General features: G+C 47.3%; 1 protein-coding gene across 2 annotated transcripts in view; it reads right to left on the bottom strand.

Moving 5' to 3' along the window:
* Window positions 1–15,337, bottom strand: part of LOC109511253 (collagen alpha-1(XI) chain-like) — a 34,129-nt gene that overhangs the window by 3,405 nt on the left and 15,387 nt on the right. For both annotated transcript variants that reach the window (XM_019862166.1, XM_019862165.1), the window contains 53 exons: window positions 14,824–14,904; window positions 14,685–14,741; window positions 14,525–14,578; window positions 14,403–14,456; window positions 14,276–14,329; window positions 14,157–14,210; window positions 13,569–13,622; window positions 13,439–13,483; window positions 12,706–12,759; window positions 12,580–12,624; window positions 12,444–12,497; window positions 12,303–12,347; window positions 12,161–12,214; window positions 11,885–11,929; window positions 11,750–11,803; window positions 10,901–10,945; window positions 10,661–10,822; window positions 10,182–10,235; window positions 10,050–10,103; window positions 9,903–9,947; window positions 9,038–9,091; window positions 8,911–8,955; window positions 8,778–8,831; window positions 8,569–8,622; window positions 8,446–8,499; window positions 7,937–8,044; window positions 7,770–7,859; window positions 7,640–7,693; window positions 7,122–7,229; window positions 6,826–6,933; window positions 6,321–6,374; window positions 6,190–6,243; window positions 5,996–6,103; window positions 5,870–5,923; window positions 5,734–5,787; window positions 5,607–5,660; window positions 5,379–5,432; window positions 5,194–5,301; window positions 5,061–5,114; window positions 4,887–4,940; window positions 4,754–4,807; window positions 4,302–4,355; window positions 4,110–4,217; window positions 3,983–4,036; window positions 3,860–3,913; window positions 3,678–3,785; window positions 3,210–3,263; window positions 3,095–3,130; window positions 2,972–3,025; window positions 2,602–2,911; window positions 1,902–2,014; window positions 1,751–1,819; window positions 713–946 (listed from right to left, as the gene is read on the bottom strand). In XM_019862166.1, coding sequence (XP_019717725.1) covers window positions 713–946; window positions 1,751–1,819; window positions 1,902–2,014; window positions 2,602–2,911; window positions 2,972–3,025; window positions 3,095–3,130; window positions 3,210–3,263; window positions 3,678–3,785; window positions 3,860–3,913; window positions 3,983–4,036; window positions 4,110–4,217; window positions 4,302–4,355; window positions 4,754–4,807; window positions 4,887–4,940; window positions 5,061–5,114; window positions 5,194–5,301; window positions 5,379–5,432; window positions 5,607–5,660; window positions 5,734–5,787; window positions 5,870–5,923; window positions 5,996–6,103; window positions 6,190–6,243; window positions 6,321–6,374; window positions 6,826–6,933; window positions 7,122–7,229; window positions 7,640–7,693; window positions 7,770–7,859; window positions 7,937–8,044; window positions 8,446–8,499; window positions 8,569–8,622; window positions 8,778–8,831; window positions 8,911–8,955; window positions 9,038–9,091; window positions 9,903–9,947; window positions 10,050–10,103; window positions 10,182–10,235; window positions 10,661–10,822; window positions 10,901–10,945; window positions 11,750–11,803; window positions 11,885–11,929; window positions 12,161–12,214; window positions 12,303–12,347; window positions 12,444–12,497; window positions 12,580–12,624; window positions 12,706–12,759; window positions 13,439–13,483; window positions 13,569–13,622; window positions 14,157–14,210; window positions 14,276–14,329; window positions 14,403–14,456; window positions 14,525–14,578; window positions 14,685–14,741; window positions 14,824–14,904 — 3,843 coding nt within the window. The remainder of the gene's footprint in view (window positions 1–712; window positions 947–1,750; window positions 1,820–1,901; window positions 2,015–2,601; window positions 2,912–2,971; window positions 3,026–3,094; window positions 3,131–3,209; window positions 3,264–3,677; window positions 3,786–3,859; window positions 3,914–3,982; window positions 4,037–4,109; window positions 4,218–4,301; window positions 4,356–4,753; window positions 4,808–4,886; window positions 4,941–5,060; window positions 5,115–5,193; window positions 5,302–5,378; window positions 5,433–5,606; window positions 5,661–5,733; window positions 5,788–5,869; window positions 5,924–5,995; window positions 6,104–6,189; window positions 6,244–6,320; window positions 6,375–6,825; window positions 6,934–7,121; window positions 7,230–7,639; window positions 7,694–7,769; window positions 7,860–7,936; window positions 8,045–8,445; window positions 8,500–8,568; window positions 8,623–8,777; window positions 8,832–8,910; window positions 8,956–9,037; window positions 9,092–9,902; window positions 9,948–10,049; window positions 10,104–10,181; window positions 10,236–10,660; window positions 10,823–10,900; window positions 10,946–11,749; window positions 11,804–11,884; window positions 11,930–12,160; window positions 12,215–12,302; window positions 12,348–12,443; window positions 12,498–12,579; window positions 12,625–12,705; window positions 12,760–13,438; window positions 13,484–13,568; window positions 13,623–14,156; window positions 14,211–14,275; window positions 14,330–14,402; window positions 14,457–14,524; window positions 14,579–14,684; window positions 14,742–14,823; window positions 14,905–15,337) is intronic.

Raw genomic sequence — 15,337 nt, 5'->3', positions numbered from 1 at the left:
GATCGCCTCCGCTCCGTATCGCTTGCAGTTTGAAAGCCTGACACTGCCTGGTAATTACGTGATGACATAGGGCGGTACGTGATGCGTCATAACATCGCGTGCCATCGGCCTCATATATAGCACGTCCCCACAACAAAGCTCGGAGATCACCCCTTAAGCTGTTGGTAGCAATCCGCCATACCCGCACAATATCGGTCAACATGTCGCACGCAGCATTGGAGAGACGACGAGATTCGCCAGCTTCTTTTCATCCGTCGGGAAGAGGAGGTTCAGCGGCAAGTATCTGGGACCGTGCGATAAAAGAAAGAACACTCGCTTCCAGTTGCTTTGTTTACCACCAAGAAATCTGTCGCGCTATCATCTACGCAATCACAGCGTGGTGACGTGACCAGACGCAGAATCGCCTTCTGTTGATCAATGGGAAAGGGACAATATGCCAATTGGTTGCGTGTCGCCACGGATCACTACTATCCGCTAGTTTCAGTGGGAAAAGGGTAATGGACAGCACAGATTAGAATGTTTGAAACCAAAGCTAGAGAAGCCAGACAGATATGCTCTGAACATATGCAGACGAGTGACAGTGGATAAATTGGGAGGGAGAAGACAAAGAGGAAGGCTGGCAGACGTCTGACTGCAGATGGCTGGAGTTGGAGTGAAAGATGCAGAGGACAGAGAGATATGGACAAGGAGGATTGGCGCCTTTCTCGCTCACCTGACAGCCGTCATAGAGGGCGCGGATGTAATGCGCGTTACTGTGCGTCAACTCCTCACCGCCACTGCCGCGAAAGCGCAGCGCCAAGTGGTGAGCGCCGGTGTCACCGTTCAGCCAGGCGGCAGAATTGAGGCAGTGGTAGGTAAACATCTGCCTGGCCGTCACGCTCAGCAGCCTCAGGAAGTTCATTTGCACCACGTGCACCTCAACGCCGCCCACGCCCGAGTACGAGAACTGAGAGCCGAAAAAAAGAGGAGACGTTTTCAGGCTGAATCAGCAGGGGCGGCATAACCCTCATACTCACGCCGTACCCTACATCAGGGGTCCCCAACCTTTTTTGCCCCCCAGACCGGTTTTATGTCAGACAATATTTTCAGGGACCGGCATTTAAGGTGTGGCGGAAATAATACAACAAAATAATATGGTATGAGCTGCATGAAAACGGTGGTGTTTTTGAAATCTAATCATAAACACAAGGAGCGTGTAATCTGGCCGCAACACTCTGATCACTATGGTAATGTTTAATGCCTTCAAAATACGATACAACGCAAATTCAAAGTGCACGAAAATGACGACTCACCACAGCCCCGAGCTTGATTTTCTGCAACCAGACGGTCCCATCTCGGGGTAATAGGAGACAATGACACCTCAAGTGTGTGGTTTAATGTCCAGTCTACTTCGTAATTTTGTTTTAGTCGCCGTTGCCGCAGAAAACCCCCGCCTCACACAGGCAAGATGTCGGGAATAGCAACAGTGCTATTGTGGCGATCTCAGAGTATTCAACCATAACTTTAATCCAGTTGTCTCGAACGTACTTTTAAGGCCGCCATCATGTGCGATCTCCAGCGTTTTTTTTACTCATTTTGCGAGCTCCGGCGTTTTATTTGTGACGAAATGAACCATTTTGTGCTAAGATGCACAATAAGATGCCTCTAAAGTCCTAGCTAATGGGAAAGGTAGTAACTGGTGTCAAGGAGGTTTGTTTGGGTGATGTATCTCGACGGTATGTTTGAAACATCCATAAACATCACCGTGTACCTCTTTTCCTTTTCGAAATTTACTGTACCAGGTGCCAGGCTTCTCCCCTTTCCACCCGGCCAGCTTCACCTGATGGCAAACGCAAAGTTCAACTTGTAGCTTAGACTTTAGAAGCCATTACGTGGTTTTTTTTAAGATGCAGTGGGCTCACCGACTGAAACTTCTTGTCTGGGTAGAGACACGTCTCACCATGAGCAGTGAAGTTGCAAAACACCTTGAAGGAGTCTCGGTGGCAGCCCTGATTGGGGTCGATCCAGTACTCACCTGGAGGGACACGGGGAGGCTTCACCACAACGACACATTTCCGCCAAGTTTCGATATGCTTCAGTTCTAGCACCGTGTGCTACGGTATAGACAGAAAAGGCTTGTGTTTCCTCAGCAAGGAAAGGGAACCACAAGCCCAACCTTATTACTTTGAGTGGGGCAGGTACAGTTTTTCCGGAGCCTGCAAATGTGTACAATACTTCTCTTTCCAGGCACGTCACGTGTACTATTTCTTGATCTGTAGTGACGAACTCAAGTACCCAAATATTATTTCTGAGACGGCATCCTCCTCCTCTGTGTTTTCATCTATCTCTTTGAGTTGTGTTTTCGACAATTTCTCTTATTTATTCGCATCAACCTTTTGACTGTGTATGTTTCTTTTTTTTGTAGGTTCTCTTAGTTTTGGTTGTTTTTTTGCAGAATGTGACTTCTTAAGTCATGAAGCTCCAGTATAAGTCAGTTCAAGTTTGAGCAAAGCAAGTCCCAAATATGCAGTCCCAAATCGATGGACACCTAATATTGGAGACTTAAGTCTGATTTTGTGTCATGGACTTAGACACATAGCTGAACAGATGATGCGGAAGTACCGTTAGGAAGTTCTGGACTGAGTAGCCAGAGCTCCTTGCAGGAGCGGGCCGGGCTGTGATAGGTCCCCTGGGGGGTGCGCAGGCCCTCCACCTCCACTTTCATGGAGGACAGTGAGGCGAACACCTCCTCCATGCCTTGGCCCTCATTCTTTTCGTCGGTCCATGCGTCCGCCTGATCCCCCTGAATCCACTCCTCGTCCTCCTCGCCTCCATCCACCATCTCGTCGTCCCCTTCCAGAACTGCACCGTCCAGAAGGTGAGTCCGTCTTTGCCGCGCCCGTTCCGGCAGTGGTGGCACGGCCGGGAGTCCCTAAGAGACGGTCCACTTGCAATTCTCAAAGTGTTTATTGAGCCAATGTTCAGTACTCACGGGGGGTCCTGGCGGTCCTGCGGGTCCAGTGTCTCCTCTGGGTCCAGTCGGACCCTAGGTTCACACCACTCATTAGTTCAGTGCGGGTATTTATGAAACTGTCAACTTAGTGTCGACTCTTACTGGATTTCCTTTAGAACCCTTTATACCGATAGCACCCTGCAAAGGACAAGGAGACAGGCGGTTGTTCCACCACTGTAGCCCGTAATGCATAACCGAATCAAAGAATTGTACTCACAGAGAGACCCGTAGGGCCTGGCAGGCCGTGAGGACCTGGGGGGCCAACAGGTCCCTGGAATTAAAGATAAAGGAAGCAGCAAAGTCAATCACCATCAAGTAACTTCAAGATCAAGACTAAGACCAAGTAAACACGAAGACTTTGAGGAGTTTCGACCAAGTTGAGATGAACTGCAATTAGACTCAGTACGGATCAATACTTTGAGGAATTGAGTCAAGACTAAAATTTTGAAAAGTTTAGACCAAGAGTTCATGGTCAAAACCAACACAGGTGGACCAATTCTTAATCTGGTAACTGTTTTAAAATGTTGATGTTCACAGTTTTGGTCTCGAGACGACAAGCTGAGTCCACTATGCCAAGTCCAAGGTTGAGTTCTGTCAATTTAAGTTCGCATTGGTCAAGTAGACCTTTGCCTGAATGGCCAACCGGGTTTTGTATTTGGGATGTTTGAGATCATGCTTTCAATACCTCATCTCCTTTGGGACCCAATAGTCCCTGGTTTCCCGGCAGCCCTCGGTCCCCCTTCTCTCCGATGTCCCCTGGGGGTCCGATCAAACCTATGAGGCCACCGTGACCCTGCACATATGGCACAAGTCATGTGGAGTTCACAAGAACTGTTTGTGGACGTGCGCCGTTAATCCTGAAGCCACCTTGTCTCCAATTTTTCCGTGTTCTCCCTTTAGCCCGACTAATCCTGGTGGACCCTGAAAGATATTTTGAAACAATCCAAAAACCGAATGACGTCCTGAGACGTGTGAGCTCAGCAATCTTACCATAGGGCCGGGTGGACCCGTCTGGCCTGATGGTCCAGTTAAGCCTTGCTCACCCTGACAAAAAAAGAAAAAAATGATCCAGACACTTCGCAATTGTACAAATGTTTCTCTTGATCAGCTGACTTACAGCAGGACCAGGAATGCCTCTGAGACCCTGTGGACCAGCCTTTCCGGGTTGACCTTGACGACCTACTGGCCCCGTTTTCCCTATTGGACCCTCAAGTCCAGGAGCACCCTGAAAATAAACACAAAGCAACGACACATGGAGAAGATGGGAACTTTCCCAAGTCGTGATTCAAGAGCCACTTTTTGCGCTTACCTTAGCTCCTTTAAGACCTCCCTTTCCGTCTTTCCCGGCTTTCCCCAGGTGGCCCTGAAGAGGGACATTTTAGGCAGTGTAAAATTTTGCTGAGGAGGTAAGACCAGGTCAAGACCAAGACTTCACGAGTTAGGATCGGGTCAAACAAGAATGACAAGTTTGGGTAAAGTCATGACCCGGGCTTTGAGAGGGTAACACCTCGTCAAGAATAGGTTTTTGAGGTGTTAGGGTGAAGGTAGGTCAAGACCAAGACTTTGGAAAGTTAAGAGCAAGTCAAGAAGAATACTGTAGGTGTTTGAGGAGTTAGAACTGTATCCAAGATTTAGGGAATTTATGATAAAGTTGACACCGAGCCCAGGAAGATCAGTCTTATCAATCTGGTGTCTCCTGGAATCTGGAGGGTTTCATTTTTAGTATCAACTTAAATTTGGAGTCCAAAAAAATAAATCCACCCTTCTCCCTGGAGGTCCTGATGGTCCTGGTTCTCCTGCTGCTCCTGGTGGTCCCTGTGAAGTATTGAAGGAAGAAACAGGTTATACTATCAGCCATCTTTCTTTTTATATAACACGTATGATTTACACTCACAGCTTTTCCAGGCTCTCCGGTGTCTCCTTTGGAGCCAGGAAGGCCGTCAACACCCTGACAGTAACATCAAATGTCTTACCGTCATGACAGCATTAAATTTATCCGCATGAAAATGACTGATTGTGAGGATGGAATTCACTGGTGGTGAGGATGTGGAAGAGAGGGTACACTCACATTGGGCCCAGCCTCCCCTTGCTGTCCAAGGTCCCCGGTGAGACCAATAGGACCCTGAGACCAGAGCAGTCCTATTAGAACATGTTAGATATATTTCCCGAATGGCTTTTGAGGGGGTTCGGCAGCTACTCACTGCATTGCCCTTGGCTCCGTCCTCCCCTAGGGTGCCTCGGGAACCCGGAGGACCAGCTGCTCCTGGTGGACCAGAATCTCCTTTCTCCCCTTGATCACCAGTCTCACCCTAAGGTAGCAAAGAAGACAGACATCGAGGGTCATGTCCAACAAAGTATGGACTAAAAATTGTGGAGACAAACTCACCATTTTTCCTGCAAAACCAACTGGGCCAGGATCCCCTGATTCACCATCCTCCCCCTAAGCGAGAGATGAGTGAAGGGATGGAGAATACAAGGCAAGGATTGACATGTAGACGAATGAATGGGGAGTAAGCTCAAGTAAGTGTAATGACTGACAAACAGCAGGTGACAATCACTGAATGACTGACACATCCGATGATGGTGCAAGGTTTCTGCCCGCTCCAATGATTACCTTTTCTCCGACCATACCGGGCTGTCCAACCATACCCTGCCGACCCGTTGGCCCCTGCGGAAAACATAAAACTCATGAGCACCCGATGAATTAGAATGTATTGAAACAGACGTAGGATATTCTGTACCAGTCCTCCGATTGGTCCTTGAGAACCCGTTGGCCCTTGTTGGCCAGGCGGACCCTAAAAACCAGAGCTCACTTCATGAGTGGAGAATGTACAAACACATGTACGTGATGCAGAAAGAAGATGGCTGCCAGCTCACCATCAGCCCGACATGTCCGCTCTCGCCTTTTTCACCAGGCAGGCCCGGCATGCCCTTTGAAATGAAGGGCACGTCAAAGCATCAGCCGCTAAAATGTTGCGCCTTGATCGCCTGTGCATGTCTCACCTGTAATCCTATTGGTCCTCTCAAACCCTTGAAACCCCGAAGACCCTCATCTCCTTTGGGTCCGTACATTCCCTGCTGGCCCCGGGGCCCTACCTCCCCATCTTGGCCCTGGAACACACGGGAAGTCATCCAACTCTTGGGTTTTCGCCACAAACGCTCTGGTTTTTGGTACACATCTAAACGAGCCGACTCACAGGAAGTCCCGGTTGTCCGATGGGCCCCTGAGTACCAGTTGGTCCTGGGGGTCCCTGCAACAGAACAAAGACAGACGATCAGAGGTGTTTCGTTTATGGTGGCCATGTTGAGTGTCTAGTTCCAGACTCACAGATTCGCCTTTGTCTCCTTTACTTCCTTTCTGGCCGGGTCCTCCTTGCTCCCCCTGGAGACACACACGTTGTCACGGTGCACCAAGTGCAGGGTTTTTCCTGCCTTCATCATAGCGTGGCTTCCAGATAATTTTGTGCCGCCCTCAGCCAGACCGATCGATATCGCTCACCACAGAGGAAAGCTCCAGCTATGCTGGTTGAGCGATTGAGGTCCCTCTGCGGCAGCGGCGTATTTTAACTGCAGTTGCAGCGTTGCACCACTATGGGGGCGCTATAATAACAGCTGTGCATCGGAAAGAACTGAAGCAACTACTGATGAAATAATCATGTATCGAATCGTGATTCCCCCCCAATTTATTTGCTTGGTTCTTTTCACACCAAACGCAGTGAAACGGCACCGTCTGTTGTGATAAAAAATTGTTTTCATAGAGCCACCATTTCTTTCAACCCAACAGGGTGTGAGTCGGGTGTTGAACTTCACACCGTAGTTCTGGTTTTGATTACCTTGTCTCCATCATCTCCTGCGGGTCCTGGAGGGCCTGTAGTGCCAAGCATGCCCCCTGGTCCCTGGTCCCCATCCTGACCTGCTGGTCCAATTGAACCTTTTTCACCCTAGGATAAACATGCGCAGACAAAGCACGAGTGCTCGACCCATTAACTGGTTGGTCGATTTCATTGGCGGAAAACAGCTTTTTTCAAATAGGCAATAAGCATTTAATTTTTGCCAACATTTGGAGATTTTCTTTTTTTTAAACACATCACAGCAATGTTTTTGAGGTATTGAAAATTATATATCTTACGGGTTCGCCCTTCTCTCCCATTGGTCCTGGTCCTCCACTGGCTCCGGCCCGTCCTGGCTGTCCAATGGCTCCGGCCGGCCCGGGGGGACCTCTCTCGGCGCCTGGCCCCTACACAAACAGAAACGTCTGATTTACTTTAAATGCTCTTTGACTTAAATTGCGTTTAAAAAAAAATGGTCATGTCAAGACGGATAGATGAGCCCGATCATTTGTAGATGACTTTTAGGCTTTGAGGAAGTTGTTGTCCTTAGAGGGGACTTGGTTGCCTATATTGTGCATAGATGGTGTCAAACAACGTACCGCATGTGTGTAATAGATTTTATATTTTAAAAAAATTCATAATAAATCAATAAATTAATAAATTTTATTTGTTCAATTTTAGGCGGAAAACATCTTTTTACTAATATTATATGACTCCTGATATTCGAAATACACGGTGAGCCAAAGTGAAGAACAAAGAGGACCGTGTGTGACCCGTGGGCCATGTTTTGCCTCCGCCCGATTTTAAGCTGACTCACAATGGCTCCTGGAGCACCAGAGGGTCCCGCACTTCCTTTTAGACCGGGAGGCCCCTAAGAACATGAAACATATGGTCAACGTAATTGAAATAATGTAAACTATTCAATATATGCGACTTGTTTGTGTTACCATAACGCCAGGAGCGCCTCTGCTCCCCCTGAACCCTTTCAGTCCCGGGGGCCCGTTCTTCCCCATAGTTCCGGGTAATCCAGGATCACCCTGAGGATAGACCAAACCAGCGTAAGAAGACTCTGCATCGCCGATCGTGACGGCTGCGAGCGGATTTCCAGACCCACCTTTCCACCTTCTTTCCCAGCCGAGCCAGGCAAACCGTGTTCTCCGGGCACACCCGGGGAACCCGGGTGGCCTCGGTCCCCCGTGGGGCCAGGCTCACCTGATTTGCCCTGGAACACACAAACGAGAGGAGGACCGGATCAATTTAAAAATGAAAAAAAAAAGGGAAACATCACAGGGGTAAGCACTTTAAAGTAATTTCCGCTGTATACAAAACCCAAAGGGAGCAGATAGAGTGAGAACAGCAGAGCCCCCAGAAATTAACCCTCAGGAACACCACACAACAGTCAAAGTAAAATCAACAGCATAGCAGCGTAAAAGCCCTGGAAATTGACCGAAATGGCCAACTTGCTGTTCAATTTCAGGCACTTTTTTTATGGGTCCTGTTATGATCGACAAGTCCACCAAATTTCAAGATGATCTGTGAAAGAGGACTCCGGGGCAAATTTTTCTTTTAACTTTCCGAGGTTCCTCCAGGGTGTGTTTTGGGCAGGTCATGTTGTGGACCCACCTGCGGCCCCACCACACCAGAGGGTCCCGGGGGTCCGGTTTTCCCTTGGAATCCCTGCAGTTAAAAACAAATTTGTCAGGCAAAGAGTAGCCACACAGTCTCCACACTGAAGAAGAGTCTTACCGGTTCTCCTCGTTGACCCGGGTGTCCTGGAAGGCCGTCTTTCCCGCTGGGTCCCTACGCAAGTGGGTGAAGTTGGGGGAAAAAAAAACAAACAAACTGGATTAATCATATTGAAGTCGAGCTGCGTACATAATGACATGCCGTATGTTAAAATGCGTAACTTTTTTTTTTTAAACAAGTAAAAATGTCAGCGTCAATGGGGCACTCACAGATGCTCCTTTGGGTCCAGGCTCTCCACCCCTTCCTTGAGGTCCTTGCGGTCCCTTTAAAAATGCAAATCACTCCATGAGTGGATAGCATGCAGGCTGTTTAATCAATTCATTTACTTATGCTGTCTCTCACCCTCTCACCGGTCGATCCCGGGGGACCATCGTGCCCGGAAGCTCCCTGACAAAAGCGTTAAGAAAGATGAATGCGGTGGCTCAAGTGTGACCTTCAGCGACCTCCCAAGTGAGGCGAGTCAGCTGACCTTTTCTCCAGGCTTCCCGGTGGGTCCTCTTGCACCTCTGCCTCCTCGTGCACCCTGAGGTGACATGTCAGGGATTATTATTTTTTTATATGATTTACTAGTATTATAACCGTACTTTATTAGATTTTTTTTAATCAATACGTCTTTTTTAATGATAAATTTAACTAGTTTGTTGGCTTAGTATATTCATCACAATTAATTTTACACTCTGTTTCATGATGCACCCCACACAGAAAATTATATCTAAAAGTGACAAAACAACAACAAAAAAAATTACACGTTTGTATATTAAAAATTCCATGTTTCAATAACCGCTAATAATGTCTGTCAACAATAATGACCTCTTTTCTTTTTTTGTGGGGAATTCTAAGCAAGGCAAGGTAAATGTCGGCCAGGAGCTTTTTTTTTCCTCCTCCTTTTCAGCAAGCAGAGAGGGGAGTGGTGAGCAGTTACACACACAAGCAGGAGGAGGGGAGCAGGGAAGAATATGAGAAAGAGCAACCGAGTTACTTATACTGATGCCTTTTTGCCATGTGCATTATCCTAAAAAAAAAAAGGGGGGGGGATTTCATAAAAGGGCACTTTAGGGCTGTATTTTTAATACTGATATTATCTAATGTTGGCCCATGCCTAATATAGACATCACTATCAGTAATGTGTGTGTGTGTGTGTGTGTGTGTGTGTGTGTGTGTGTGTGTTTTGCTTTTTTATTTTTTTATTGAATGTTTTTATGTCACTGTCAGGTAGTATCCCTTTTTTATTGCGAACAATTTCTATGAACATGTATTTCTTTTTAAAACAAAACTCTTGTCAATACGATTGTCCGGGTGTACCGAATAAAGTGTTCAGTGAGGGGTGCACTTACGTTTGGCCCTCTCTGTCCGGCACTTCCTGGTTGTCCTAGAGGACCCTGCGTACATAGAATGGGCCGTTTTTGGATCAAGTGAAAACAATGAGATGGGACAAAAGACAGTTTTTAATTTTTTTTTCTTTTGTTTTTGTATCCACTCACCTTTTTGCCTTTCTCTCCAGTAGCTCCAAGTACTCCAGGAAAGCCATCAGAGCCCTTCGGCACGACACAGGATTAACCAAGTAATGTATCTGATTTATGTAGTGTATGTATGTGGATTATGAATGAAATTACCTTTGGTCCAAGTCGTCCTGGATACCCTGGCAAACCGGGTACTCCTAGTTTTCCCTGAAAAACAGTAACAAGTTATCCATGCTCTTTCATTAGTTTTTTTTTTTCTTATAGGACTGGGTGATATCGCCTTAAAATAAAATGGCAGATTTTCTTCACATAAATCTGGAGACTCCTCCCGCGAACAACCCAGGCTAAACTTGGCTTCTTCCCGGCACTTAAAACGTGTCTTTCAGTTGAAAGCTCCATGTACAGCACTTTGTGTGCAGCGACGGCTGTTTGAAAGTGCTCAATAAACACATTTGAGTTGAGTTGAGTTGAAATGCATCGCTTAAAAATACAGTGATCCTTCACTACTTCGCGGTTCGTTTATCGCGGGTTCAGTGCTTTGCGGATTTTTTCATTTAAGAGGTGAGGCTTTGCGTAAAAATCTGTGGTCAAACTGATACATAGTGATAGATTCTTACGATCGCACTCCATACCTTCTCTCCAGGGATCCCGGATGGTCCCGTTTCTCCCATAGGCCCCGTTTGCCCTTTGGGTCCCTCTGGTCCGTCTTCCCCGCGTCCTCCTGGAGCGCCGTTGTCACCGCCGTCACCTTTGCCGCCCATCTCACCCTTGGCTCCAGGGAAGCCGTCCTCGCCCTGGAGTCGCAAGCAAAGGAGGTTAGCGAGGAAGATGACGTTGGAGGAGAGAATGGAGGTGCTGTGGATGGAGCCCACCTTCTCGCCTTTGCTGCCCTTCAGTCCTCGGATGCCATCTGCGCCCTGGCCGACACACAAGAAAAAAAGGAAGAAGTTGAGTATTTGGATTTGAGGCTGCCATACTGGGCTCATTTTAAGCTCCTTTTGGCTGTTACCTTCCGAGAAAAATTTTGTTTCCCAGAGCAACCTAAAACTTGGCTGTCATGTCGATCATGAGCAGACTCGCAAAAAAAAAAAAAAAAACTTGGCCTGAGGAGAAGGTGGCCTGTCTAGGCTCATTTTGGCTATTTTCTTAAAAGACAAAACTCGTTTGATTAAAAATTCAGTCGCCAAAGCCAGTTTCATTTAGTTCAAAGACATTTGGTACCGTATCATAAGTAGACCCACAGAAACACACATGAAGCCTGCCAATTTAGCTCGAAAAAGACATTTAGGCTCATTTCTTTCCAAGACTGACTTTCCCTAGCTTGTTGGAGAACAATTTAGCCTCCGAAGCTGGATTCCTTGAGCAACCTCAAATAGACTTACAAAAATGCTCCAAGAAGCCATGCCTGAAAGCACACAGGAAGTCTGCCATGTTGTTGTCCCGCTAGAACTGCAATGATGCAATAAATAACTCCAGCTGATTCCAGTTTGAAGTGCCCATTTCAGACAGATTTTGCCCATTTGCTGAAAAAAAACCAAACTTGGCCAAGATTGTCCTGGAAAAAAGTCCACCCCTGGTCGTGAAGTCAGTTTGCCTCAGGAACCTCAAATTTGGAAGACAAGTAGACCCACAAAAAGTGCTACAAAGCCATGCCCAAAAACACACAGGAAGTCTGCCATTCTGGTGTGCCGCTACAACTGCATTGATGCAATAACTCCAACCTTGACTCCTCGTTGTCCGGGATAGCCGACAGGCCCCTGCACTCCAATGGGACCCTGTCACCAAAAATGACACGTTTTAGCAAAACATTTGATTTGCCTCAATGATGGCAATTTAAACAAATGCACTCATCTCACCGGCAAACCTTTTTCACCAGGGGTCCCTTCCCGTCCGGGATGACCCTGTTGGCGAGAACACGCGCTAATATTTGCTAATGTGACAAGCTCAGCTTTTAGGTCGGGGTGGTCACAGTAAGAGAAAGGCTTCGACCAAGCAGGGCTTGAACAAATTTGTCCATACTACAAATAATGGCTCCGTCAGTCAGTAGGATGTTACGCTACGGCGCTGTCTTTGCATGCCATGACTTGATAGAAAGCTGACTGCTTTTTGTTTGTTTTTAAACATGAGCTTACGGGAGGGCCGTCATTTCCAGGTAAACCCTGCATCCCTTTCTTCCCTTGCGGCCCCTGCCAGTCAAAAAAAAGATCAAAAAAAGTTGCGATTCCTCTGAAACACAAAAGTGCTAAGATACTTCCAACTTTTCTTTGCTTTTACCTTCTCTCCAGGCAGCCCGACTAGTCCCTGAGGACCAGGAAAGCCCTGAGGGAGACACGGAGGAGTGTGTGTGTTTTTTTTTCCTTTTAAACAATCTGACTTCTCAAGGTGGTTCTGCTCTTGTTTTTCGTGTGCTTGTACCTGAATTCCAGGGTTGCCTTGTTGACCTGGTGCACCGATGTCTCCCGGGGAACCCTGAAACACAAACACATATCATGAAGTCACGGCTCCAGATCAGGCTAAAAAAAAAAAAAAAAAAAGCATTTCAAATACTCACAATGTTGCCCTTTGACCCTTGCGCACCATCGATTCCCCGAATGCCCTGCGAGAAGAAAAGAGAGACGGGTATTTGAAAGCGTGCGTGTGCATATGTGTGCGTGGTTTTTGAAAAGTTCACACTCACTGACTGTCCTGCGGGTCCCGAACGACCTCGAGGGCCATTCATACCTCTTGGCCCCTGTAGCACACATTTTTGCACTTGTCAAAATTCCAAAAGTAAAGATCTTTGTTGGGTATTGGTGTCAAAAAAAAAATGTGATTCAACTCCTGTGTTTAATTCAAAAGTTATAAATATACATACTACGAAATATGCCGAATGACAAAAGTAATAATGTAATATGGTAGGATTTTTTTCGGGGGGGGGGGGGCACCGTCTTTGCTGTTCCACTTAATTCCCATGGGTGTCGACAGCGCCATGGTTGCCATGGTGATGTAAAGAGCAACACTTCAAACAAAATCTTTCTTCTCGTCCTTCAGCCAAACTAGCCTCACCTTACGTTAGCTGCGGCACAACCTCTTTTGCGCGAAAAGGTGATCGCCTCGGCTTTTAGGTGCATCTGGCATTTGAAATGTTTTTGTGGCGCATTTCAAACAAATTCGGTCATTTGGGCTTAATATGTTGGACAGGCCTGGCAGCACAATGTTCTCGTGGTGAGCCTCACAGTTCTAAGGTTTTGAGTACGAATCTGGGTTGATGGGACATAACCGAGAGTCCTTATTTCTCAAAATTTCAATGCACTAACGGGTTCGTTGATTTCTTGAAGAAAAAAATGCGAGAACCATTTTTTTGGTTTCAGGAAAGAACGGCTATTGTGCAAGTGGTGCGAAAGCCTTTCAGTTGCATTGGGAGCACTCACAGCGTCGCCCGGCTGTCCTCTCGGTCCGGGTGGGCCCTCAGAACCCTGCGCATGATAACAACAACAACAACTTCAAAAGCAACCGCCAGGAGACATGCAACGTTAGTCACATCAATACGACAATTTGTACCTTTTCTCCCGGCTCTCCGGCAGGACCTAGGGCCCCTGGTTTTCCCCTTTCACCCTGAGGGAACATAGAAAATGGCGGCAAAATCCATCGAGTTTTTCAAACTGGTTTACGGTAAAACTTTAATTCATCCGGGAGACCGTTCATGTGCTTTGGTGAGTGCTGCTGTTTTGGTGAGCAACTCGTGAGGCCTCACGTGAGCAGCATGACCTTCATGGATTTAACTGAGCATGCAGATGGCCACACAGCTTCATCCACAGAGCTAATGCATGTCACGTGCTTTGGATATATATGTCGCTTTGAAAAGACCAAGAGAATTCTCTCGGAGGAACCCCGGAATTAGCCCAAGATGGCAATTTCCTGTTGATTCGTGAAACTGCTGTCAAGGGATCGTATTTCAAATTTTGTTGTTCAACCTTCCAACCCTGAAATTCGCCCTAAATGGCTGCGTCAAACCAAAAAAATGGCCGACTTGCCATTCAGCGTAAGTCCATGAGACTTTTTGGGTCATCCTGTTAAGCTAGACACCCCCCACCCCCATTTTGGTGTCTTTTTTTCCCCCCTCAAATGGGAGTTATCTGTCCAACTTACTTTATGTCCCTTATCTCCGGGCAGACCAGGCAGGCCGTCGAAGCCTCTGTCCCCCTGCGAGGACAAACATTTTTACGATGACATTTTGATTGCGCCGAGCGGTCGCCTCGGCTACTCGCCTTTACACCCGTCTCTCCGATGTCGCCTCGCCCGCCGTCTGCCCCTGCTCGTCCCTGACAAACACCCAAAGAAACGTTTGCCTCCGTGCGCCGCACAGGTATAAACCCGAAGGTAAAAAAGTCGCACCCTTTTCCCGGGACGTCCATTCTGGCCTGGGATTCCAGGGGCTCCGGGTGAACCCTGAGGGTGGGGCCGCGGTGTTAGGACAAAAGGAGGGGGTGTTACCATGACAACCAGCTTTTACTTACAGGTGGTCCCAGGTCTCCATTGCTTCCCTTCAGGCCGGATGGGCCTGGTATGCCCTGGAAAACAACAAAAATACATTGTTGAAAACTGGTGTGTGTGTGTGTGTGTGTGTGTGTGTGTGTATGTGTGTGCGTGCGTGCGTGCGCGTGAGTAAAAACTCACAAGTGGACCAGGTCGTCCCCTAAGGCCAAGTGGACCAGGAGGACCCTTCATTGACAACTGCAAAAAGAAGTAAGACGCGATTTAAAGAGGCAACAGCTGTCTATCCGCTCCGATTTATTCGAGGTGAGTGTTCGTTGACCTTGGTCTGCTGCAAGATGGCCTGAGCTTGAGCCTCCTGCGCAGAAACGGTGGCCGACTTTTCACCGCCGCCCGCCCGGAACTGCAAACGCAAACAGAGATTGAAGATTCTTTTCCAGTGGCGATGCGGATGGATGCTTGACTTTCTCCTATCATTTGTCAGGCTATTTTTTTCTTTCGGGGGAAAAAGAAATCATTTCCACTGCAGACGTAAACACGCAAGATCCCACCATTGTGACCATGTGGACGGCCGCAACAATCAATGAACTACATTCACAAGGGTTAGTTTTGCTAATGGAATCAAAACTATAGAAACAGAAGTACAGTAAGATGCAACCCTAGTGACTGAATTTACAATAAAAATAAATAAAAGAATTCCACCACACACATGAAAAGCCTCAAGACTATGGCTTTTTCCAGATCCTGAATGTCCATCCATCCATCCTTGTATCTGGGTTAACTCTTTAAAGAGAAAAAAAAAAAAAACAATTTCTACTTCACTCACTCACTTACTC

This window comes from Hippocampus comes, unplaced genomic scaffold, assembly GCF_001891065.2.
Source record: "Hippocampus comes isolate QL1 unplaced genomic scaffold, H_comes_QL1_v1.1 scaffold7, whole genome shotgun sequence".
Lineage (NCBI taxonomy): Eukaryota > Metazoa > Chordata > Actinopteri > Syngnathiformes > Syngnathidae > Hippocampus > Hippocampus comes.
Note: the sequence above shows the minus strand (reverse complement) of the source record. Positions and strands in the feature narration are given on the sequence as shown.